The 26,673-nt window shown below is 41.3% G+C and overlaps 1 protein-coding gene across 3 annotated transcripts in view; it reads left to right on the top strand.

The window, feature by feature from the left end:
- The window catches only part of HHAT (hedgehog acyltransferase), a 192,205-nt gene extending 170,021 nt beyond the window's left edge, over positions 1 to 22,184 (top strand). For all 3 annotated transcript variants that reach the window (XM_066546472.1, XM_066546470.1, XM_066546473.1), the window contains one exon: positions 19,907 to 22,184. In XM_066546472.1, coding sequence (XP_066402569.1) covers positions 19,907 to 19,998 — 92 coding nt within the window. In that variant the 3' untranslated portion in view covers positions 19,999 to 22,184. The remainder of the gene's footprint in view (positions 1 to 19,906) is intronic.
- The last annotated feature ends 4,489 nt before the right edge of the window (positions 22,185 to 26,673 follow it).

Genomic DNA, 26,673 nt, shown 5'->3' with positions numbered 1-26,673 from the left:
CTGCGCCTGCCCTCCCTCTGTTTAAAGCCATTCCCCCTTAGCCTCTATCTGCCTCCTCATAGTCTTCTTTCCTCCCTTCAGGCAGGCTCCCTTCAGGTACTGGAAGGCCACAATTGGGTCACCCCAAAGCCTTCTCTGCTCCAGGCTGAACAACCCCAATTCTCCCAGCCTTTCCTTGTATGAAAGTATGACCTACTACATTGTAGGTACTTTGTAAGTAAGAGGAAGATGGACACCAATTTTAGATCCACATTGTGTTTCTAACTTTTGGCTACTTCTAAAAAATATCTTCCTGCATATTTTCTGAGAAAATAGAATCTGAAAATTAGTTAGGACAAAACTTCTTCATTTTCATTATCAAAATTAAAAATACTTGCATTTCTAGGTAGAAAAACACTTTGCACAGGGCATGAATTCACTTAGATACTTCTATCACATTATTTACTGCATTATTATAGAACTTGAATTGACATCCACAGCTACAGCTCTTACTTATTCCATTCCTACATTCGTAAAAAATCATCACCTTTTAACTTATTAAACTTTACAGCATGATTCACTAATACAATATTTCTTATATAAATTTCTTCAACAGATTACCAAAAATATCAGGTATTCAATAAATTCACCAGTGGTTCTTATTAAATTTTAAAGGAATTTGTTTAAAATGTAAAATGCATTAAAACATCATTTACATGGTAAAAATTCATTCAAAATTAATTCCTTCATCTCCATGCAATTGTGGATGCAGCTGTTAAAAGGAATGGTTCTTGAATGTTGGACTGTATCTTTCATCAGCAAGTGCTGGTGTCCACTGGTTTTGCTCCATTGGCATCTCCAGTCTGAAGTCTGAACTCTTCCTCCTCTGAGTCTCCTTCCTTCACTGCGCTATGTAAGTTCTCCTCTCTGTTACACCTTGTGCCTGCACCTCCTCTTTCTGCTTTCTAAGATCCTACATGGAAGGAAATTCCAGTGAGATTCTGTGGCTGCTTTCTGCCAATGGATGTACATACCATACACGTTCATTGTCCATCCAGATGCTCCTTCCACATCCACAGGATGCTTCTGCACACAACAATTGCTCAATTAGGTACAGAGTCTGAAAGATTTTTACAGGGATATTGGTGAGATAAGGAGCAGGCCTTCAGGGAAGCTGCTGCAAGTCTCTTGACAGGGAGTACTTACACCAGAATTACTGACAGGTCATCCTGACAGAGGAGCATTTTATGTTCCCCAAGTCTTTTATTGCAGCATATGTGGGGTCTGTAAAGTGCTTTGATGTTGGAGCTGTATTTAAATGCTGGGCATTTATTGTCTTGAATCCTTTGGGTTAAGAGTTGTGGACATGGGAGGCTGGTTTTTGTTAAGCTTTCTGTTTTATCTTCTTCACACATGGTCTCCTGCTGCACGGACTTGGCTTAAAATTATAAAATGCAGAATTAAGTATTAAAGAGGATTTAGAAAGGTCAGTGGGTGACTGGTGAACAATCTGGACTTACCATGTAAAATCACATGGAGGAAAAAATCCTCCTAATGTGAAACTGGAAGGACTTCTCTTCCTTGCTCTGCTCTGGCATGCCATGTGCCAGCCTGAGGACTCTGCCTCCAAGGTGGGGGCTGAACTAATGCCTACCCGAATTCACAAAACTAACAGAGAGCACCTCTTTTTCTCAGAAACAGAAAATACAGTTTCCATTTTGACTGTTACACTATTACTGTCATGTTAATTTGTAGGAAACAATCCTGGGTAGAAGTTGCTTTGTATACAATTTCCTGATAATTCCTGAAAAGACCCTTTTCCTTTACTGTGAGCCATCTTTTAGTTCTGTGTTTCCAGGGCTGTTTGTGTCAATGTATTTCTGTGTTCAGCAAAACTTCAAAAGCCTGGAGCTGCTCATTTAAGAGAGTCTGATGGTGATTGCTCCTGCCACCTCCAGAGATCTTCTAAAGTGGAAGGAAGATTGGAAAGATCAGAGGGTAAAAATTAGGTTTTAATGGCAGTTCCAAGAGCACGTAGGAGAAGTAGATGTGAGGCTCTCTGTTGTTTTTAGCTGGATTGTGTGCTTTGCATGCAGAATGAGGGGAAAGCTGGGTTCACAGTACTCTGTGTGTTCTTGGTTTTTCAAGGCTATCCAGTCTTCTCCACTGCTGTTTCCTAATCAGTGACTGATTCCTGCGATAAAGAAAATTCCAAAGAGGCTGCAGATTTTGGTCACTGGAGAATTACTTTTGGTACTTTTTTTTCCAAATCAGAAGTACCCAAGCACCTGAAACATACTAAGGCAAAACCCTGAGTGCAGGTGATGCCTAAATGGCCAGGAGAGTCAAGGAGTGAGACTTTGAACACATCTCACTGGCTGAGTGAGTCCTGCTTAGGCATCCTGGGATAGACTTCCCTGTTGCCATATGAAGAAAAGCTACCAGACCTTGTAGAAATCTGGTGTCTTTCAAATCTACTCCAGTGGGATGAGCTCAAGGAGAACTATGAGCAGTTTTCCCACCTACTAGTAAAAAGCAGGTAGTGAATAAGAACTGAGAGGCAGAGTAACTTTGAAATAATATGTTTAACCTAAATATTTCTATACATTTCAACCCTAAGCACTTACTCATGCTGAAATAAGACTGCATACCCTTAGTTTTTTCCAACAGTGATATTAGAAAACTGAAGAATAACATTAACATCTCTGTATTATAATAAACCTTTAAAAAATGAATTGATGTATTAGTATGGTTAGGAGGACCTCACATTTCTTGCTACAGGACCATTAATTGTTTATTTGCTTTTTGGCTGCTTTTTTTTAGTTTTTATTTCTCCTTTCCCTCAGGCAAATTCCTAGAAGAAACCACTCAGACAAAACCCTTCAGGCATCTCTAAGTGTGGGGCTGGAGTACATACTGCCAGGTTGGCAGGCTTCTTTCAAAGGCTAGAGGCAAGGCTTGACATTTAGTTGGAGATGAGGAAAAGGAGAAGGGAAGTGTGGGGAGCACTTCAGATTTGTGCCTCAGAGGTGAAGAACAATTGCCTCTGTCAGCATTTGGCTTTTTGTCATGTGGGAATTGACCACTCTTTTCTTACTCAGAAATTCCTGCTGAAGTTAGCAAGGGCTGTTTTGTTCTTTTGATATGTAAATGTTATTTAAGTTATTTACAGAGTCTGAAGTGAAACTGTGTCAGGATGCAGGACAAAGCCTTAATGCTGGTGAATGCTGTGACTTCTTTGCATCTTTCTGTCCTGCTTGTCAGTGCTTGCAGGTGATGCACTGTGGTCTAGACAGAGATGCAGCCTGGAGCAGACACCACTGGACTGTAAAGGTGACTCTGACTTTGTCCTGTTCTCTCTCTGGTTTTGGGGAAGAAGAAATCTTTGCCTGGGGGGCACATATTGCTGCTCTGCTCACATCCTGTGCTTGGTGGTCCACTTTGTTCATGAGAGTAAGAGTTAATGGTAAAAAAGCATGCAGCAGAGCTTGGCAGGTTTGGAGAAGAGCAGGAGGGTGGTGAAAGGATGAGATGATTTCCATTTGCAGGATTCTGAAGATAGGTAAATTTGTAGCTGAAAGGTAACCAAATGCTGCATTAAGGAAGTCGAGTAGATGGAGAAATTACAGCAAAATTGGTTCAAGTGAAATTTGCAGATTCAGAGCACACACGTGTCACCTTTTGTTTTCTAAATGCTTTTCATGGAAGTTAGGAGATCTAACACTTTCCAGAAGTCTGACAGTTATTTGTTAAACAAATTAATTTGACAGAAGTATTTTGATCTATGCAAAATTGTGTCCTTTTTTCACTGAAGTAGACAAAAAGTCGTTTATTTTCCTGTACTCTACTCCAACTGTTTTACTAGAAAGATACATTATTTTAGCACTCAAGTGTTGCTATTTACTAAAATATTGAATTAACTCCTTTTCTCAGATGGAATGGCGTGGAGGACAGTTTGCAGGGTGGGGCAGGGGAGAATGGTGAGAGAAGGTCCTGTCATGTACTCATAAGTGGGAAGTCCTGAAAGGACTGTTGCAAGCAAGCAATGTGTATTGCCTCATTTCATGAGGTAGGCATGAATATTTCCCCTACTTTCAAGCCAAGTCCCTCCAATTACTGAGTTGCTGGGAGTGGTTGTCACTGTACAATAAAGAGCATCATACCCTGGCAACCCAGTCATATTTCCTTTAAAATTGGTAGCAAATCCCCACTATTTTGTCAGTACCAGATTTAAATGTCTGAGTCTTCTTTTGTCAGGTAAACTAATTTTCTACAAAGACCAAAGGATTTAAATCTGAGCCTTATTATGTCATATGAAAATTTTAGTAGGAGCCTATCCTAGATATGTTAAACCTTCTATTTACTGCAGTCAGCCTTGTTTCTTTTGCAGACACTTTCATAGCCTTAAAAAGCACCATCAAGGTGTTGTTTTTAAGAAACCTTCTCCAAGCTGTGAGGCTGTCTCACAAAAAGCTAATTTGGGTAAGCTGCATGCTGGATTTTACACAGCCTGCTTTCAATGCCCTTGCTGCTCTGTGCTGGCCTGAAGATCTGTTGCTTGACTCCAAAAATGAGTCCAAGTTTTGTCACATCAACTCTCTGCAGGAAGTTGCTGTTTTCAGCTATTGAGCTGCTTCAACTTGTGTGGTGGCAGTTGTGTCTTTTACCCATAAACAGTTCAATGCCTTTCTTTTATTCTGGGTCATGCTGCAAAACAAAGCAAACAAAGAAAAAAATCTAAAGGAGCCCAAAGTTAATTTTTACTTGATAGCAGCATGACAGTGCTTCCTGGGGGACATTACTAATGGCTGCCCTTGGTGTAAGGGACAGAGGCCCTGGTTAGAGGGAGAGCTGTTGTATTTAATTATGTAAATAATTAAGCTCTGGTCCATGCACTTAGGAGAGGTTATCCCTGAGTGATGCAAAGTAACCTGAAGATGCCAAATTTCTCAAGGACTAATGGCTTCCTAAAGAATGTCTGGAGTTGGTCTGGGATTCCTTTGGAGGACCACTTTTCAAAGAGGGTAAAACCATGAAGGGATTTCTGCCAGAACCCAGCTGAGGCTTGGTTCTGTGCTCTCACTTTGTGTGGTTGGGACCATACCTACGCAAAGGGCACCTTTGCAAGGGCAGGAATGCCCACAGACTGTACCACCAGGACACCTCACATAAATCCATGCCTTGTACCATTTCAGTAAAACTCTTCCTTGGGCTGAAACAGCATATAGTGTCATGAATGTACTTGTAGCTTTTACCAGCACAACTATGTAAAACAGGGATTGAACCTTTTTATACTGGTGTGCAGCTTAGTCATAAGGGACACAGAGCTTTGCTAGGGCATTTGATGCCATTTTTCTGCTTTATGCTGAACATAAATGCTGTCCCAATCACAGCAACCACAGTTAAAACCCTTTTCTAGTGGCAGCAAGATAATTCTGTTGTTTCTCAGGCATCCTTTCCAATGAGCCTGATGGTGACACTATCATGAAGCTCCATGCACATCACTGTGTGAGCTAACCTGTTTAATGATGCATTAAACATTAAATTTGCATTAACCTGATAATGCTAATTTTACATCATGATGCTGTTTCTGAAAATAAAAATTAAATAGCACCTGTCTTTATTTCACTAAAATGTCTCTTGCACTTAGCAATGTTAGACAAAATTGCTCAAAAGTGTGCCAAAACACCTGTCCTTATAAACCTGGTTTGTCAAAAGTTGTTACTCCTGAGGAGAGAGCAAGTGAGCATGGTTTCTTCTCCTAACTTCATTTGAATCTGCTTTGGTCACTTTAAGGTTACAGTACATTGCCAGGTTTCTTAGCAGCAAAATATGGCACTAGATGTGTGTATCCTCTTGTTGTCCTCTATTGTACTTTTGACCTCAACATTTGAAGAATTTTGTGATTCCAGTTGCTTTACAAATAGCAGAGGGAAACAAAGGGATGGGGAGAAGTAGTAAGTCAGTAGTGGAACTGGGAGTAGATTTTGGCTCTTGTGCCTGATGTCAGTCAGTAGTAATTCACATTCCTTCCTCCCTGTGATGTGCTTTTCCACAGCCCTGCTGGGACACCACATTCTTTGGAGTTTGTGAGTGGAGCTCAGTAAGCACAGAGAGATGAGCAAGAAGTGGTCACAAAGCAGAAACTTCTGACACTAAAATAGTGTTAGAAAATCCTTTCAGTGCTTTGGTTTTTGTGCTTCTTGAGCTGCCAGTAGTCTTCTGTGGCAGCAGTATATGAAAAATCCACTGTATTGTCTATAAAAGGGATTGCCATGAACTAGTCATTTCTCAATTTGTTTGACTTATGCCAGATTTAGAAAGGTCAAGTCCTTGTTAAAAATGTCAGTAATGCAAAGGTGTCTTCTTTTTCACTGGGATAAGCATTGCTGCTCTGTCTCTCACTGAAGCTGGCTCCTGCAGTGCAGTCAAACACACAAGATCTGTCTCATACTTCTTTTGTAAGTAACAATATTGCTGATGAAAGGTTGTGAGATGAGGACAGGAGAAGCTAAGAGATAGAGTCAGCATTTACTTGCTTTGACAGTCTAGAAGAATTGTCAAGATATATCTCATGAGATGAAGTAGCTCTTCCGGTTGCATCCCTCTTTTTTCCCTCCAGGATTGTCTGTCTTAGTGTGTTTGTCATGCATAGGTTAGGGGTCCTTTATGATGCTTTTGTTTTCATTTGTGTGGTTTTTCTCTTCCTCTGAAAATCTGCCCTCACCTTTGCTGCCCACTGCTCAGGTAATGTGGAATAGTGAGATGTTTTTCTCCATGGTCTGGGCTCTTGATGCCTCCTGGGGAGTGCTAAAGGCTATCTGGAAGCATCTGGAATCATGTAGCTTCTGCCAGTTCTGGGCCATACTGGAAAATCTATTTACTTCAAGTATTTACTGAGTGGAAACCAAATGTAGTCTGGGGAGCAGGGAGAGGACCATTCTCTTCCATTTTGCTACAGTAGAGTGTGCAAGCTGTGAGGTTACAGAAAATGCTGGGGTGTTTATGCAGTGATTCTAATTTCCTTTCAGGGGAGGCAAAGAGCTGTGCCCAGCACTGGGGGCAGCTCCAGAGGGAGCCTCCAGCTGAAGCTTCCTGGGGAGAAGCATGTTTTCCTTTGAGAATCTAATCCAAAATCACTACTACCCCATCGAATGTTCATTGTTGCTACAACATGGTTTGCAGGTGCTCCAATGAGCATGGCTACTGACAAAGTGAAAAAAGAAGGAAGACCTGCCACAGACCCAGAAGTTCTAAGACCTGTGGCAGGTCTTAGAATGCTAAGTCTTCAGCATGATTCTGAGAAAATAAGGAGTGTTTTAGAATTTTTTGTCTTGCTTGCACTTTGCACTTTCTGTATCTTCCCAACTGTCTGTGGTGTTACATAATGTATGATTTTATCTCAGGGCAGGCACAGTGGTGCATCCAACTGCACAGGTCTGCCTGCAGTAACCTTCCTGCACTTGTGTTACCAGAGTAAGTGCTGACCCATCAGATCTCCTGAAACTGAGACCATGGCAGTGCTGTGCTTGGCCAAGGACACACAGTTTATGAGAGTTTTAATCACTGAAGTTAATTACATCAAGACCTTGTATTACATGTAGTACTTTGACAAATTTGTACTGGGTTTTAGATAACACAAATTACTTCCATGACAGTTCATGGATTATTCCAAATTAATGTATAGTGTGATTAGATCTCCATTACTCAAAGACAGTGGTTATTTTTTTGAAAATGTTAACATTTACTTAAGACTTCTTACAGAATTTTTCTACCATCGTGTGAGTTCTGCAGGAGTAATTTAATTATTAATTCAATTCAGCTTCATGTACTGCTGCCTTCATCAAAGAAGTTGGCTACTGACAGCACTTGTATTTAATGTTCTGGTAAGCCTGATTGAGATACAAGATTAAGACCACTTACATCTCCAAGAGGAAGGCAATAAAATTTTTCTGCCTTAATGAGATGACAGCTATAATTAAGCTGCTGGTCAACCTGTGCCAAGCCTACAACTCCTCACTGTAGACTGTCTTAAGTCTTCACACTGAAACAAAACTGGCATCATTAGCTCTGAAAGAAAGCTCAAATACTGGACCTGGTTTTTTATCTGGTAAAGGCCACCCTAGTTAGTCCTAACTTGGTATTACACACTGATCATTTTTGGGGGTCTCTCTTGCCACATGACCTTTGGTATCCATTCTGCACGTATGGGATGCAGGAATGCACCAAAGGCACAAGGCAAGCTGAGCTGGCTGTTGTCCCTGCTGAAGGCACTCTTATGTGCTTGTGTTGACATACAAGCTTTCTTTACTTTTATGGCTAAAAGTAACCAATTCAGATTTGAAAAAATATATTTTCATTGAATCTTTCTTACAGTCTACTTTTTTAAAAAAAAGTATTTTTTTAACAGGAGTACTTGAATGTTTTAGTCTCTCATAATGTACTTGATTAAGATAATTTGTCATCTGAGGTGACATATAGTGCCCATTCTTTGCCCATATTCTAAATGAACTGTTAGATCAGTATTGATGAGCTGAGGAAGCCTCTTATGTCTTCTTTTTTAGTGAAGAGATATTTTTTTTTCAAATCTGTGAGTTTGATTCTTGCTTCCCATCTTTTCTGTTGCTGTTTCCCTAGTTTTGTTCTCAGTCCACCTGAGACATGTCTTCCTTTTTACTGAAGATTTACTTGATCACTTAAACTCTTAAGTGTTTCATATTTTTTGTCTAGAGTGATGCCAATGCATTTGAGTCACCCTTTTGCTCTTGTCCTTCCATTTATTGTGTTTTAAGGCCTCCAGTAGCAGATCAAAATGGAGACACAAATGATGCCACAGCTTGTCAAGTATTCTACACAACAATTATAACGTCTGTTGTAGTTCAGGTTAGGATTTAAAACAAATTAAGTACATCACTCTCTGCAGAATAAAAGAATAGTTTATTATTATATTTATTATATAAGCCATAGAAGCTACAGGGACTTCAGCAAAAGGGAAGGTAGAGATGTTAGTAAGTTGGTAATGACCTTGCTACATCTGCCAGGGTAATTTTTATCCCTTGGTAATTGAAATGTATTCAAATGTGATTGAAAGGTCATCAAGGATGCAAGTCAAAGACTTAAGCACAGTTTCTGATCAAAACATTTAGTATTGTCGTCGACTTTTATGAAGGGCTGAAGGACTCTGCCAAATGGTAAATTTCACTTATTTAATCAGGCTTCTTTGTTACAACAAACTTTGACTGCAGCTGAGCTCTTCACTTGAGGCCAGTACTCACTGAAGGACAGACGAAGGTCTTTCATCCATAGTTATCTTGCAGTTCTGCAGAAAAGTGAACACTGAGGCAAATCCCAATGCAAAGGAATTCTTCAAAGGGGAAAAAGGACTTCTTATCAAGAGCAGTTTTGACCCATATGAATGATGAATACAGTGTGAGCAGATGTGAAGAATGTTAAACTTGTGTTGCAAAATTTGATCCAAACAAAACTTTCAAAATCTATCCTGGATGTCCCAGTATCTGTTCAAAAGATTTTTTGAAAGGAATTAGTTAGGTGATATATGGTGGCTGTGCAACCAGATTGTGCTTTTAAGATTGTCAAATAGGGAAAAGAACCAGTAAAACAAACTAATACTTTTCTTCTTAAATGTCCATTTCCTGTGCAAAAATCAGCTGCATTCAGTGACCATGCATAAAATTTGCAAAGCTCTTCCATTTCATCCAGAATATTTACTTCAGCATGAGGCATTGATTTTTAGTAATAATTCATGTCAAATCAGTAGAAGAGCCAACTGAAAATAAAGGAGAAGGGAAGAAAATGAACCCTCTGTCCTCTCTGTTATGTATGCTAATTATTGCCAAAGAAATTGGCATTACTCTCCTTGTCAAGATCAGGAGTGATACTGCCTTCAGGAGAAAAACAGCCTATTTTGGCAGGGTGAGTCATGTACCCTGTCCCCCTGCCCCCAACCTGGCAGAAAGAAAGGCAATCTTTTGGCTCTCCAGCTAGTCAGGGTAAATTATGGACACTCTGCACTCCATCCTTCTTCAACACTGGCTTTGCCCATGCCCAGCCAACCTCTGTAGCCACCGTGCTCTCTTGACTGGGCATCTTGGTATTTCAGTTTAAAAATGAGGATGTGGGGAAGTGTTGTTTTGACATGTAGTGATTGTAAGCAAAGGTATTTGATCGCAGTCTGGGCCTGCTTGAGATGCAGCTTTCATTTATTAGCCCATATTTATCTGTAAAATGACTAATCTGTGTAGCCACATCATTGCACATGGACTGTGATCTGAAATCAGATCAGATCCAGTTCTGTTCTCTTGGATCTTCTGAGCTGATATGATGATTAATCAATTATTCTGGTTGTGTGGCTGATCCCATAAAGGCAGCGAGCACCACACATGCTGGGGAGGGATTTGCAGAGATGATTGTTTAGCAGAGACTGTACATATGGAAATTTGTTCTCATTTCTTCCTTTGTGCTAGCCCATTTACAAATGGAAATGACTGCTTCGTAGCCAGTTCTCATTATATTTCTCTCCCAGGAGATGTGAAATCAGCTCTAGGAGAAATCCCACACTGGTTGGGAGTGAAGCCCAGTCTCTGCCAGTGGAGGTTGCCCCACCAGGAGGGGGGAGCAGGGAGTCAGTGAGGCTGGCAGGATCCTGCCCTCTCCAAAATGTCTCAACCAGCAACAGAAGAAGAGGAAGCAAGTTGGAGAGTACAGAGTTCATGTGTACAAATGGATCCCTCCAGAGAGGTGTGGGTATATGCTGGTTTTGAAAGGAATTAGTAAGATTAGTTAGATGGTTTTTAGCAAGATGTGTATATTGGTGTTAGTAACAGTCATGTTAAAGATTTGCAACGCTGCTTATGTTACACTGAATAGCAGAGCCCAGGTGGGACAGAGGGTATAGCAGCCATGCATCAGATCATATTCCTTGCTAGTTTTAGTGGGCCAGAGAAGCATGTGGAAAGATTATATCTCATTGCACTAAACTGCACTTTGTTAAATAAGGCAATTTGAACACAGGCAAAAACTTTCTGACAAGGCATAGTAATTCTAGAACTTTTTACAGTTTTATGAAATTGAAATGTTTTGAGAGGTTTTTTTTTTCCTTCTAGAAAAGGGAATATGCTGTTAAAGATATACCAATTTGAAAAGATGGGGTTCTGTGAGATCTTTTTGTAGTTGCAGACTTGTTTCTGTGTATGCTTTGCTACACCAGTGCAGCTTACCTGAAAGGAGCATTGTGAGAGATCCCCTTCAGCAGCTGCTCAGGAAGCTTGCTTAAAACAGGGGAGCAAGGAGAACAGCTAGGCTGTTACAAGATTTAAATCTTTCCATTCCCAGTCTCTACATTGCTCTAGGCCAGGTACAAGGCAAAGAAGGGCTGCATCTCTCAGCATCAGCTTGGGTTGGCAGGATGGTTTTGATCTCCATGACCACGCCGGTAGGTAACTCCTTCAGATTTGTGCTGATCAGATTTCCTCCCCTTGGGTGGCTGCTTACTGGCCTGAGACCACATCCCAGAAAAGCAGAGCAGGGCTTAGCAAATGAGATCCCTGTCCTTGCAGATTTTGCATGTTGATGTAGCTGCCTGGGTGTTTCTAATCTGTGTTTTCTGACACAAGTGATGCATGGTTTAGCAGCTTTTGCTTCTGTGCTTGCACTGCTCACCCAGGTAGGCCTGTGTTTTCAGATACTCTCTGGGCTCTGTTGCCCAGCTGACACAGAAAGCAGAGAATAAGGTATTCCCTCTCCAAACTCAGTAGATGTACTCTTGATATCCAGAATGTGTTTTCTGGGAATGTACAAGCAAATTGTCTAATTTTGTCCTTGAAGTCAATTAAATATTGACAACATTCAAGGAATTTTAAATTAGTTTTTTCCTTTGTTTCAAGTGGTCTTGATGATAGACCAACACAGATTTGTTTTTCCCCTCGAAATTAAAATGAATTTACTCTCAACCACAAGCTGTTTATAATTTAACTATTTTACTGATAATTCTTCTATTTATTTGCCATGATTCTGTGGGCTGCAGCAAGATCAGGTCAGCTTGTGCAGGTAAGTGAAACAATTGTTCTTTCAAAAAGTGGTCAACTGAGACAATCCTGTATGGGCCTTTTGCTCCAGATAACTTGTGTGCAACAATTCCATTTCATGGCATATGCCCCAAGTGGGATGGACATTGTTTGTTGTCGAGGTTTTCTTCTGGCTCATGGCCACCTTCAGGCACCACTGTCTCTCTGCCTCCCTAAATCTGCATCAGCCCCCTTCTTTGCCCTTTGGTGACACTGTGAAAATGAGACACAAGCAGAAGGGGAGTAACTTCATCCAGCCTGAGAGCAGCAGTTCAAAATGCCTCAGTCCTGCATCGATTGCCATGGCTCAGTAAATGACTGCAGGATTGCCTGGTTACCTTATCTGTGCCCTTCCATCCCTCAAGATATTTGTATTTCTATTAAGTGAGAGCTCAGCTCAATGACCTCACTTGTAGTGTTAGCTTTACACTGCTACAGCAATTATCAAAATGCAGTGTTCATGTAAATTAACACTGTGCTCTCAGCCCTTCTCTTACTGCACTAAGCTCTAGTAGTTAATACAATTTTTATCCATGGAGCATTTCAGCTACAAGAGCTCTGTGATAAAGAGTTACAGTTTGTTTGTTGCTAGTGTAGCTGGTTGTAAATACTTGTTAAATTTGTCACACTGTCTGCTTTTTTCCTAATTCCTAATGCTGTGAAGACACAAGACAGCACAATGGAATAGCTGCAATGGTCTTGGAATATGAGTGGTTTTGAGGATGACAAGGAAAAATGGCAGATTAAAAAATGGGTTGCAGGTAGGAAGGGGATTGTGAATAATTAATCTTTAAATCATTCTTCATATTTAAAAATTAATTATTTTATGGTCATTTAAGCATCTTATATTCATGACCACTTCAGGGTACCTTAGCCAGAAATCATGTTGAGGAAATAAATTATAGTGCTTCACCTTTTTACCCAAATGTTTGCTTGCTGGTGATTGATGACACGTGTCTGAATCCCTGGTTTAAACCCTCTTCTTTTGTGAGTATATAGCTTTGATTTCTCCAGAGCTCCCTAGTACTAAAAGGCAGGAGAAGGAGCTTCATTGTATGTGAAAAGCCTGACACACAAACCTAAATCCAAGAACCCCAGTTAGACTGGTACAGAAATCTTCCTGAAATTTGCAGCTGTAGTAGAGGGGAAGTTAATTCACCTTTCTGCTCAGCATGTCCTTCTATATATAAAATGGGCATCTCTCTGCTCAGTAAGAGGCAGATGCTCACCTCAGGATCCTGCCAGGCAACAACAATGTTCCCAGCTCTGCCTTTGGGATGTTCATGTTCTCCTGGGGAGTTAACTCTTCATTCTCCTGTTCCATCTTAAAACTGTAACAAAAGGAGGCTTCTGGCTCTCAGTTTCCATTGGTGTATTTAACACTCAGCAGATAATTACAACTGAAAAATGCCCTAAAATCTTGGCAAGTCTCATCTCTATGTACTTGTTCACACCATATTTAAGGAAGTTCTGTTGGGAATACCAGAGTCAACATTTAATGGTAAGCATAGTGCTGTCCTAAGCCAGATATATGACTCTAAAATGGTTTTTTTTGCAGAGTGTTTCATAGAGGTAGCTCTTTTGCCTTACTTCGGGGTGAAGATGGATCTTTGTTTACAAGAATGCTTTTAGAAGCTTTTCTCTCTGTTCTAAAAATAAATGAGCATTAAGATTTCATATTTTGTGGGCTTTTATTTCATATTAGCTGTGTGTAGGTCTCAGTTTAAGACATGGGAGGAGAGGGAAGGTTGCTTCTGATTTACAGATTCACCCCTTCATAATCTGAAAACTAAAGCTGGTTAGTTGGATTTTTTTTCCTTCCTCATTAGCAGTTTAGGCAGGAAGATTCCAACAGGCAGTTTTCATCAGTCTTCCTTACTGTTAATTCAAATTCAGCAGTAGCATGAATATGGTTCTTTTGATTTTAGTTGAATTACTCCAGAGTCAACTTGATATGCATGAGACCACAATTACTGCCTAAAATACCAGGCTTTTTTCCACTGACTACCTCTGCTGGGAAAACTAGTAGAGGGTGAAGATTTATTTTAAAGCATAAAGCAGAAGGCATAACTCCTGTGAAATTTTCTTGTGCTTTATACAAGGGTTAGAAGTAAAAATGCTTAAGGTAGGATCGTATCACAAAAACACACCAAGAAATATAGAGTGAAACTATCCTGCTTGTATGAGGTGATACATACTGGGGAAATAATCCTTCTAGTCTACATTGTGCAGCATCTGGAGAGCTGGTAGTGATCATGGTGTTTAGCATTAAATGAGGTTCTAGCTCCAAAGACAAAACAGAGAATCTCTGGATACTTGCATCCAGAGCATTTACCAGCAAATAGCAGAGCATGATGGTAGTGGGATTTTTTTTTTTTTTTTTTTTTTTTTTTTTTTGGTTGTTGTTGTTTTTTTTTTCTTTCATATACATAGTGCAATGAAAATAGTTTTGGCATCATCACTGAATTATGTTGGGAGGTGCTTTATAAAAGCTAAAGGATAGGCCAGTCTTTTGAGCTCTACCTATGGATTTGTTTATTTGCAGCTTATCTAATTAACAGGATAAAGCATTAAAGCATGCTCAGCAGCCTTAGCCCTGACATAAGTTAAATTGATATCTTGTTGCTTAACAAAGTCTTTTTCAACACACAACTTTCTTCAGTACCATGAAGCCTAAAGGTAAAATTATTTTTGCTATGGTAAAGCCTAGTTCCATATACAGTAAGAACACAGGAAAGCCACAACTTTTGTGACCTCTGTCTACTAAATCCAACCTATTTGTATTATGAAAACACTAAGAGACTGTGGCTTTTTGCTTTCAGTATTGCTGATCTGAATGATTTGTTGTCATCCTGTGTTGCAGCTGATGGTCTTGGACTGTTATCTCTCCATTTTCAGTTTTTCACAGCAGTGCTAAGTACTCAGAAAGCCACAGATGTAAGCATTCTTCGGGATGGCTTGATTTAAAATTCACATAAGTAGATAACTGTTACACATTTGTTAGTGCCTTTTGCTGGAATCTGATTCATGTCTACTGAAGAGGCAGCTTTTGTGGTTACTGCCACTGTACCTGGCTGAGGTTCATGTCTAGGCCTGGGAGCTTAGAATTTTGTCCTTCTCAGTCATCTTTCCAGATGCTGCATGGGACAGAGCTGAGTTATCCTTAGAGCATTTCCTTTGAAAACTACCTATTGTACAGTAATATTTATTATTAATATTTGGATCTTTTCCACACCCACCAGCTAAAGTGCCTTCAGTGCCTGGAAATCTGTAGGAATAGGTCAGGTCAGCCTTACCTAATCTCCCAGGCTGGTTCCCAGTGGTTGAGCTGCTCTGCTCCCAAGGTGCACAATGGGTGGAAGGGAAATATGTGAGAGCTGTTAGCTGGGGGCTCATGATGGGACAAAGTGGCATCTTGAATTTACAGACCCTGTGCCTGTGTGCTGCTCTACATGGGCTGGGAGGATGGAGATGCCCAGCTGGGACTTGGAGGGCTGTGTATTTGCTGGCAGAATTTATTGTCTGTCCTTTGACACATATGCTGTGTGGAAGCTGAAAGTAGCAGCAAAAAAACCTGCTGTGAATCATGTTAGGGCTTTGCTACAACACAGCTGAAAACAGGTAGAGTTTTCTTTTCCAAATATCTGAAGACTAATTGGGTATCAAACTGCACCATGTTTGTAACACATGCTGTGTGACATTCCCTGCTGTATTGGTCAGACAGGTCCACCTGGAAGTGACAAAAAGACATGAAATTAAAATTTAAAAATGCAGAGTTTATCTAGCCCAACATTTAGAGGTGCTTCAAATGTTGGGCTAGATAATAGGTTTCTTTCAACAGAAAGTAGTAGATCTGCAGTTTGTTATTTTTTCTGTGTTTGTTATTTTTTATGTGTTATTTTTTCTGAAAAAGTGATGTTTTTTACTGATCCTCTACCTAAGTATGTTAGTAATTGTAGGTAAGAGTTGTCTTGGCCTCAAATGCTGGTTTGTTTTGGCTTTTTATTATGCTTGACAGACTGGTGCCTGTTCCCCCTCCTTCTCACCACTGTGTCTCTTTAATTCCACTTTACAGAGGAGTTGCTTCAGTGTCTTTGTCACATTTGAACTTTTGTTTAAGAATAAATTTTCCTGAGTGCTAAGCCTTACAGCAACTTAGGTACTTCCAAATCAAAGTCAGAGTAGATGTATGCTCCTCCAGCCAAGCTTTTCAGGGAGATTAGTTCTTCTGACTTCAATTGATTTAATAACTACTCTGCACTTGAAGACTTCTGAGGACTGTGCAGCCAAGGCACTTCTAAAAATAACATTTAGGTCCAAGAGCCACTAAAGCAGTTTTGGAAAATGCAAAACATAACTACAGCCCCCTTGTCTTACATCTCACTGGTTGGAAGGAACTAAGGACTGTTTCCTAGTGTTTTGATGATGATGTGAAACCTGGCTATGCCCAAACCATTGCCAGTATGATGCTTTTTCATTACTGTGGGTGATGAGGAAATTTGAAAGAGCTTCCTTGTGGATACATGATTAAATGTTGCTTCAAATGATTTGAACTGAGTTAATAAGGATATAACTGGTCTTTTGAGAGCTGTGATCCACTGTTACTTTTCAGTTGAAAGCTTAGTTTTACCCCACTCCTATCAGAATCCAAAGCATGCTAGAAGCATGAGCTTTTCTAGTCATTTGCAAAGTATGCAGAAATACTTTGGAATGAGAGATAGGAAGTTGAAAGTGTAACTCCAAAAGCCGTTCCTGTGGCAGCAAGTTTGTATCAATTCTCTCTTGATCATGTAATGAAAACAAATCTCCTGCTCATTAGGCTGAAGGCTGAGTACATAACATACCAAAATGTGGTTTTAACCAGCAAGACTCCTGGAAAGTCCATGAGCTGTGTTGGACAGAGCAGTGCCTCAGGCCCAGCTGGGACTGAAGACTTCTCTGGGAGGAGGTTGGGTGATAAATGGATCAAGTGCTGCTGCTACCTCTCTACAAAATTTGCACTCCTCCTCACAAAGGAGCTTGTGTTTGATGTTTTGTGAAGCAGCGCACCTTGCCATAAGTTGAGAATTTGATTGTGATTCTCACCCAGTGTTCCTTTGTTAAAAGTGATATCCAGCTGTCTTAAAATAAATTTCTACAGGTAAAGCTCACAAATATTCCTGGATTTTCAAACAGCATATGAATTAGCCCTTGTTTCTACAAATGTTAATGAACACAAATTCATCTTTCTGTGAAAAAAACTATGATAATCTCTGTAGTCCCATGAAACTCAGCCTTCAAGCCCAAAATCAAATTACTGAAACCAGTCAAGAAATTGTGAGATTAAAAGTGGTATGTGACATGGTTTTGAATAAACAAACTTAGCTCAGTCATTTCCTAACAGCCTAGTGCTGAAACTAATAATGTTTTGAAGAGTACATTCTATGTATGACTTTACAGAGAGATACTGATCCAAAATGCAGGCATGTATGCTTCCAAGCAGAGTTTGGAGACTGGTACAGCACAGGTAAGGGTGCAGGGGTTTAGGGAGATAAGGTAAAGCTGAGGAGTCTCCAAAAAGAGCCCCCTGAATGGTGTCTGAGAGTAGGAGCAGAATGAGAGGCAGCAAAAGGCCTGAGGTACATACATAAGGTACAAACATACCTTGAGATGCTGGCCAGGATAAAAGGAGAAAATTTCCTTGGAGCTGTGCATCCAAGGCCATCAGTACTGTTGGGTTGTTTGGGTTTACAAGGAGAAACTGTGGAAGCCAGAAAAGGCTCCTGTGACCTTACCTTGCAAGAGAGGAGCTTGTGCTGCTGTTGGATTGTGGAGGTCACCTACAAGGAAAACACATGCTGGGCAGAATTTGAAATTTTACCCATGCTGGATTAGCATTGCTAATCCATAATTTGTCCTTCCTACATGGTCACCTTCTGGAGATCAAGTTCCTCAGATTTTTCAACAACTTTATTGTATATCCAGTCCTAAAATGGAAGAGATTAGAGAAAACACTTTAAAGGTCTCCTGCTTGGAGCTGCCTCCTACTTGTGCAGCAAGAAATGCTTGGGATTTGGGCAGCACCTCCTAGAAGAACTATAACAAGATTTTTTTTTTTAATCCCCTTTTCCTTTGCCCATATTGGGGTCACTTTTTCTTCCCCCTTCCCTCTCCCCTTCATTAGATGAGCAGGAGATGATATGCTGAATGCCAGCCCTGACACTGTACAGGACAGACTCCCTGCATTCCAGGAGGATTACCACAAGCTTGATTATTGTGGTTAAAAACCCTGTGAACCCAGGTTCTGGGCACTATGGAGGAATATTATCAGAAATCTAAGACATCTAGAAAAGATTTCCAGTGCATAACTTTGTATTCTGACAAGATCTCTGATATGCTGGCTGGGGAGAGCAAGCAAGGCAGCTACTGTTGGCACATTTTCTGTGTGCCAGAGCTTTACAGTATTTAAAAATGCAAAACATGTAACTAGCAAATTTCCAAAGTGCCCCTAAAACAGAACAATTCTAGACTCAGTCCTTTTTTTAATTTTCTGGCTCTGTCTGTATAAAGCAGCCACCACAATATTGCTGCCAGAAGAGGTATGTTTTTATTACATCTATTGACATACTTTCACATGCAATTTCAGCAGAGACAAAGCACAGCTGGGCTTTAGCTTGCTATTGAAGGTGAAACCCAATCTGCAGTAGGCTAATTTCACTGAAATAAAAACAAGACTTTTATGGTTAAAAATCCCCTTGGAGATACCTCAGCCAATTTGTTTTGGGAAACAAATAATTAAACAAAAGTATAATTTCACTTCAGGGTGTTGTGAAGACAAGGGATTAATATTTGCAAATGTCTCCATGAAAATCAGTCAGGTTACAGGACAGTATTTCACCACAAAGCAAGGCCAGAATAATTAGAGGCTCGTGAAACAAACACAGCTATTCATAGCAAGGGGATGGAACTTTTTCTGATCCTGTTTCAGGATGAAGTGTGACCCTGCCCAGGTCTTGGAGCACAAGGGAAGGGTCCCAGCACGTGCAGGACTGAGTCTGGGGCTCTGAGTTCTGCTGAGGGCAGGGTATTGAAACAGACTTTTCAAATTATTTACAGCTCTACTGGAAAGCAATAGACCTTTTGGCTTGTGACCTCCTGCAATAGACCTTTGGCTTGTGGCCTTGCTGTGATAAGTTTGAGTGAAAGGATGGTGGCTTTTGCTAAAAAGAATTTGAAATAGTAATGAAACATCATTTCACCAGCAAAAGTTTTATATATTGGAAGAGTCTTTATAGTTAAAAAATAACTTGGGCATCAGGCAAATCAGGCAGAGAGGTCTGTCTGTTCTTCACTGACACACATTAGCTGTTAGTGGGCTGCAGGACATCCAAAACACCCTTAATCAGAGATTACCCCAGACTCCTTTTGCAGAACAGGTAACTGGACTTGTTCAGATTTTAATAATCTTCATTGTGGCTATACATCCCTTTGTGCCTTCAAAGGCACTTTGTGCCTTTGAAGCACCACAGACAGCTTAAAGCATCAGGGTTCATTGGGGGAATCTGCTTGATAGACAAACTCACTCCAAAGGAGAGGATCAAAACAGACCTTTGTAATTCCACAGGAATAAATCTGGTCCAATTCCCTGAAAAATGAGAAAGACAGGGACTGCCAGGGGGTCAGGCAACCCCGGAGCTTAGATAATTTTACTTCTCAAATTTTGTGGGTTGACTCTACTTACTTATGAAGCTGAATTGCTAATAAAATTAATTAGAAGCATCATCAGTTGGCCATCCCAAGAGTATTTCTACTTGAAGCAGTCATTAATTATTCTGACTAGGATTGTCTGTCTTTTCTATTTATAGGCTGGCCATGGGCGACACTGACTGTTCTTGGGTTCCTGTACTGCTATTCTCATGTTGGAATTGAGTGGGAGCAGAAGTGTGCTGCACACTAGGAATGATGCAAACCATTATTCTTGAGGCAGGTTGATGGTTTTTCTACACTGGATATTCTATCTGCACAAGGGTGAGCCAGACCAAGTCTTCAGTCCATGTATTAGAACCAAGAGTTCATTTAATTGATTCTGGATTGCAAATGCAGGAATTGAACTGCAGAAACACTGATGGGCTGCAGCAGGGGGTGGGGAGAAATTATGAAGCATTTTGACTTATGTTATTTTTGTAAAACAGCATCTTTGTGACTCTCTGTACATCAGAAGTGTGCATCTCAGAACAGGTATTTTATATATGTTGGGGTTGTTTTCATGTTTTGCTGCTCATTTTGAGATGTGAAGAAAAAAAAATTTCTACCTTGGAGAATTCAAAAAACCCAATCTCTCACAGATGGTGTCCAGGGGCATGTAGGGCTGTGCCCTGCACTTACACTACTCCATGAAGGGCATGATGCTCATCAGTTCTTCTTGACTGCTTTCCAATATAAGCTAGAACATTCTGTATTCTCACTGACTGGAGTAGTTCTGCCTTAAGCTACTTTGCCACCTACTGTAGCAAAGCCTACTTTTTCTTTTTAATGTCTTCTTTTAAAATTTTGCCTTTAAAATAGCACCTTTTTGGTAACCTTAGAAATGGTTTTGTTTCTTAAGAAAGAGAGAGTAGGAAGGAAGGTCTTTTCTTAAGGAACAGTTTTCCTTTTTAATCAAACATGCTATTAAAGTTCCTTGGACTTTAGATGCTCTCTGCCTTGTCTTAGAGCTAAAGCATTAAACACTACCTTTGTTTTGGGGCTAATACCACCTTCAGACTGTTCAGTCTGCCTCTTGTATTTTTATGTTACAAAAGGAGATATCTCCAGTCTGGTTTAATGGTAAATCTGTTCAGTCTGCTTCATTCTCTGGTGTCCAAGCAATCAGCTCCTGCAATATACTGCAGACACCCTGGGAGGAACTTTTTAAGACCTTTAGAAAAAACCAGAGTGGTCCAATACAGTGGCCCCAGATTAGCTGGAGCTCCATGTCCTTTGGCCACACAGACCTGTTACAGCAGCATCTTTGCCCAAAGATTGTGCTGTCCAGAGCTGGGAAGGTCACACCTGCAGGTGTCCAGCTTGCAGGAGTGCACACATGCTGTTTACTAAGAGGAGACCCTTCCCCAGCTGATACTATGGGTGTCTCCTACACTGTTCTGTTTTAAACTGATACTGAAGAGCAGCCAGAAGACCTTTAGTCTTTCAAAAGTTAGACATTCCCCCTAGGCATGGTCAAAAGGCCACAAATTCTGGAGTTGACTTCTTCCAAAAGCAGCTTCCTCCACCCAAAGCATGTCAAAACTTGTTCCATGCCCCTGGCAGACATTTCAGCCTGTTGGGAATTAGTGTCCTACTGTCCATCACTCCTGCAACTTCAGCCAATTCTGATATAATTTATCCCTTCCACAAGAAATTCAGTTCCTGAGACAGGCTTCTGCTTATTGCCTGCATTTCTGATGTCTCTGATGCTCACAACTGTGGCAGCCTTCTTGTTACCCTCATTTATTCCTGAAGAAATAAGGGCAGAGCTCTATCCATCCAGAGAAAAGCCCATGTCCTGCTGTTTCAACCAGAAGCTCCAGCCTTTTATGTTGAGTCCCCCAGGTCCCCCGCCATGACAATGCCATGATTTCCCCTGGAAGCCATTTCTAGGAGACACCACGGCCTGCTGAAAATAACTTACCTTGAATGCTGCCTGGCCAAAGACATGGCTCTCCTGACTGACTGGATGGTGATTGCAAGGATTCTCTCAGCCACAGAGTACATGGCTCTGGGCTCTGAATTTTCTAAAACCATCTGAGATTGGTCTCCATTTTGGGGCAGCACTGAGCTAAGGGCAAGAACTTTCTCAGAGTTTGCTCAAACTTTGTAATTCAGTAGAATTAGCATAAGAGCAGTAAGTCATGAATCTGTTCTTCAGTCTTATTGATTATCATTATTACATGAGCTGAGGTGCTACTGAGTGACTGGATTCCAATTTGTATGCATGCAAAGCTTCCCGCTCCAATATGGAAATGACCCTGAAGGTCATCTAGAGCATGGTTATTTCTGAACTAAAATTGTTTTCTATTTTTTTTTCAGTGCTTTATATATCTTTCATAATTTTGTATCTTTTTCTGTTTCTATAAATAAAGCTGAAATGCACTGTTGGCTTGAGAGCTGTGTCTTGGAAAACTATAGCCTTGTGTAAGAAAAATAAGTGTTCCACTGTTGTGGAGAAACACCACTATGCACTGGAAGCCTGCAGGGTGGGTGCAATGCAGACTGGTCACTTTTATCCCTGCTGTTCAGTGCATGGAACATGCCTTCTTCCCTAATGGTGGGAGTTTAAAAAGCAAATCAGCCTTTTGTAGCTGGGTCAAGGAAAGACTTCAGCATGTGAAGTTTCTGAGAAGAGCAGCATGCACATAAAATGGTGCTTCCCACTCACAGAGGTCCTTCTCAGTCCTGCATACACAGCAGTGTCAGCATGGGGCACGTCCAGTCAGACAACACACAGCTCTACACCTGAAGCACTTCAAACTTGCTGCTCAGTTGCTCCTTCAGCTTGGAGACACATTCCTCAGCATGGCCTGAGAAGGGACTCTTCATGTGGCACCTGATGTACTTGTGTGGCAGCCCAAAGTGCCATCCTCCAGGCAAGGCCTCTGTGACAGTCCTGGCGTGGGGGGGAGTTTGCAGAGACTTGGAAGAAACTGCAGTAGCCATGCCACTTCCCAAAGGAAAAAAATGAGGGATGTGTGAGAAAGAGACTTCCAAACACAGAGAAAAAGCTCGCTAAGCGGTGTAGGAAACAGGTGACAAGGACAGACATGGCCAAAGTAACACACTGGCCATTTTGCACCAAAGGGGAACACTTCTGCCCGGGGTGAGAGGAACAGCAGACACTGACTACTACTGCTGTGAGACCCTAAAAGTCACAAAAGTGCAACGAACAAAAAAAACCCAAAGGTGGTGGCTCTGAAAACAAGCTGGACAGCTACACGATGGCGACTGACAACAAGAGTTCACAAGTGATTTTGCAAAGCTGTCTAAGTGATGAGCAAGCATAATCTATAGTGATATAGTATAATGTATAGATGGCTGTAATGGCTACCACAAAGCTGTAGTAAAGTCTCTTGCAAACACAAACACCCACACAAACCCCCACCCCCTTGCTCTAGCCCCTCCTTAGCTAACAGAGCCATCATCATTACTGGGTAGGATTATACTGAGTGGCTCTTTCTTTAATTCTGCATTGATTAGAAGGTGAGCAAGGCTTTGCTCACGGATCTCTTTCACATCTGAGAGCTAAAAGCAGCTTAGTTGGAATATCCAGCTTACTAAGGGTCAGAAGAAAAACAGCTTAACTATGAAAACCTGCAGCAATTTAGTTATTAGTCACAGCAATAACACAGGGCCTGTCCTTTCTCTTGCACACCCACCTGATTGCCTTTGTCACCACAAACCCTTGAGCTGGTCACAGTTTGCACTTGCTGAGGGGGGAGGCTCTGCTTCCTCTGCCTTGGCAGCAGGATTGTCCTCAAGGAGCTGTGAAGAGCGAGGAGATTGCTATGCATGGTCTGTCACAACTTCTCCTCATGGTTCTTTATCATTTCCCCCCCTTCCACGAGTAGTGCAGCTCATTATTGCTTTCCAAAATAACTCCCAGCACACAGGCACTTGTTAGTCAAGGCATATATTTTAATCCAGCAGGGATAGCTGAAACACTGCTCCATGCAAAGCCTGTTTGGAGAGTGCTGTGGCTGTTGCACCTTGAGGAAGAGGGGAAATCTGCATTACAATAGATCATTTCTTGTATTATGGGACCTCTGAGAGCAACCCTCTCTGGTGGGTCCCCATGGATGCCCAGGGCTGTTCTGAGCACACTCACTGAATTCAAGAGTCCAACCAGGAGCTGCTTGTGGAGCAGCTGCTCCATTAGTTGTGTGTAAAAGGAACAAAAAATGAAGACAACTTTGTTGGTTTTTGATCTTCTGCTTCATGCAAATGCAGCCACATCCAACACAGGTCCTGCCAGAGCATCTGAGAGTGAGTCCCAGCTGCCTGTGGCACCAGTCACCTACACCCATCCTACGGATGGACAATGTGGCTCAGACATCCCCAGCCTGGGGGACATGCACTGGCAGCTCCAAGCTTAAGAGGCTTTCACAGATGCCACCAATGCCCAGGAGGACAGGAAAAGGAAAATTCCAATGGATAGGAAACACTTTAGACACTGCACAAGAGATGGAGCTGATGTGTCAAGGCTCAACTTTGAGGCAGCCTCAGCACCGCTGCCTTTAGTTCCCCCAGGCTTTAGGAACATAAATGAACTGCTCCAGGAGGAAAAAGGTGTGTGCAGTCTGTACCCAGGAGAGATAATGCCAAGATTGGAACTATATTCAAAAATCTCCTCATTCCTTATGCTGGGAATCACAATGATCTGGGTGAGAACAAGTTAAGCTAGCATCAGGATCTAAGAGGCAAATTTGGATCACAAATTAGGTTCAACCACCTTTCTTAATATCCAGGGGCAGCTCAATGTGTAAATAGCTTTAGGTAGCTGCATATCAACACCTTTCAGGAACAGAACAAATCAAATGGGCTACCTGTGGCCTGTGCCTTCCCCAGCAATGGTCAGCCTGCAGGTAACAGAAATCCATTCTATCCACAGGGACTTAAGAAAAGCTTTTTATATGGTTGGGTAGCTGAAGTGAATCATTGCAGACAGGTGCATCAGCCAGCCACTGAAAAATTAAAGTTTACTGAAGAAGTAGCACAGAAATATAACTTCAGTTACGACCTGTGGCATTTAAATTGTATTGGCACTCCCTCTAGAGCTGATCTTTCTTGACAAAATTAATTAATTTTTATGGACCATAACATTTTCATCCCTGCACTAGCGCATTTGAATTTCCAAAATTAGGTGACAATAATAGAAGAACTGGAAATACTACTGGAAGACCAGAAACAGCTACACTGTTCATAAATTAATTAAAATGCAAGTCAGGGAAAAAATTGGGGCCAGTTGATTTTTTATTTTTTTTTTAGACTACTGCCAGAAGGGTTAAGGTTGCTTTAGGGGCTCAGGTATGTGGGAGGATTACCATATAGTAAGCCACAATTCAGAGATAAAAATAAGCATTTATGAGACAGTTCTTGAAGTGATGGTATTGCTAATTTATGGTTATGTGTTTCTTTACTCTTGCAGTAATAGTTTTGTGCTGAGGTGGTAATTCATGATGAAATTGCAGGCTAATAACTTGCATTTGGTCATGTACTTGCTCCAGGCCACTTCAGTGACCTCTCCATTGCCTTTCCCCAGCTCTTGACATCCTGTCTCAAGGCTAGCCTTGGATCCAGCTCTGTTGACTCACACTTCACACACCACTGCTGGTGCCATCTGCCCAACCTTCACTCAGGTTATTCTTCTCAAAGTTCCTCAGTTTGATCAAGTCCTGCCAAACATCACTTGGTAAAAATAAGAGACCTAAAAAGGGTCTGAAGATGTCCTGCTTGTCCTGAACAGTTCTGCCAATAACCACTGACACCATGAGCAACTGCAAGTTGGGTCTGAGGCCAGACATAGGTGTAAGGCTTTAAAAAGCATGATGGCCATTCAAAATAAAATAACACACTGCTTTTGGAGTACCTGGGGGCTTTGAACTTGGGGGCTCTTAGTTCATGCTGGTTGAGGAAACTTCTATTTTAAGAAAAATGACATTTTCATACTAAAAATGTTTCCAAGCTAAATCTTTAAAACTTTAAGGCTGCTGGCAGTAACACAAGGGCTCTCTCTGACACTGGCAGAGACAACTGAGGCAGGGTAGAGTATCTCCAGCTCCTTCCAGCAGACTCAGAGGGCTACAGCTCCTTAGAACCTGCAGCCAAAGGAGCCTCCTGGCAGTCAGTCCCATTTGCCCTTGGGCCTTGTGCCAGTGTTGTGCTTCCCTTTCCTGCTCCCTCCCTAATGTCTGCCCCCTCAGTGAGTGTAACCTAAAATCCCCCCTCTCACACTTCATTTTCCAAGGTTTTCCCTGGATGCTTGCGTTACACACAGACAGGTTTCCTCCGTAACAGATTATCCTGGGTGAAGGAAATGCAGCAGATTCAAGCTACAAAGACAGGTACCCAGGGCTGTTCTTCTGCTACATTATATGCTGCTTCCATTTGCTGTTGTGACCTTAGACTCTTCTCCCAGGTCTACACTGGGGTCAGAGCAACCAGCCTACAGCCTTTCAGCACACCTGCCCTCTATTTGCTGCTCCCAAATGAGAGGTGCCCACCCCCATTTTACAGAGCTATTTACGATTGGTGTTGGCAGAATTGTAATTTCATGCACACTTCCTAAAAGATGCTTTTTTCCAATTTAGCTTCCAGCTGAACAACTTTACTTTATATTTTTGTCTGTCCATTTCCACTAGCCAGGTTGCATGTGCAGTGTTATCATTCTAAAGGAAAACAAAAATAAATACTTTGACTTGGTGCTTCATATGGATTATCTTAGCTTTCTTTCCAGTTCTCATGCTGAGAGTGTTCGATACATTTTCCTGTTATCTTTAGTTCTTCTAAAAAACCTTCTGCTTAACCATAAAACTCACTAAAAAAAGATTGCTGGAGAGCTTTGAAAGCAATCTATTTCTCTTCTCTAAGCCCTGCTTGC

The sequence above is a fragment of the Molothrus aeneus genome, chromosome 3 (assembly GCF_037042795.1).
Source record: "Molothrus aeneus isolate 106 chromosome 3, BPBGC_Maene_1.0, whole genome shotgun sequence".
NCBI classification, from domain to species: domain Eukaryota; kingdom Metazoa; phylum Chordata; class Aves; order Passeriformes; family Icteridae; genus Molothrus; species Molothrus aeneus.
This window is presented reverse-complemented; position numbering and strand designations above follow the sequence as displayed.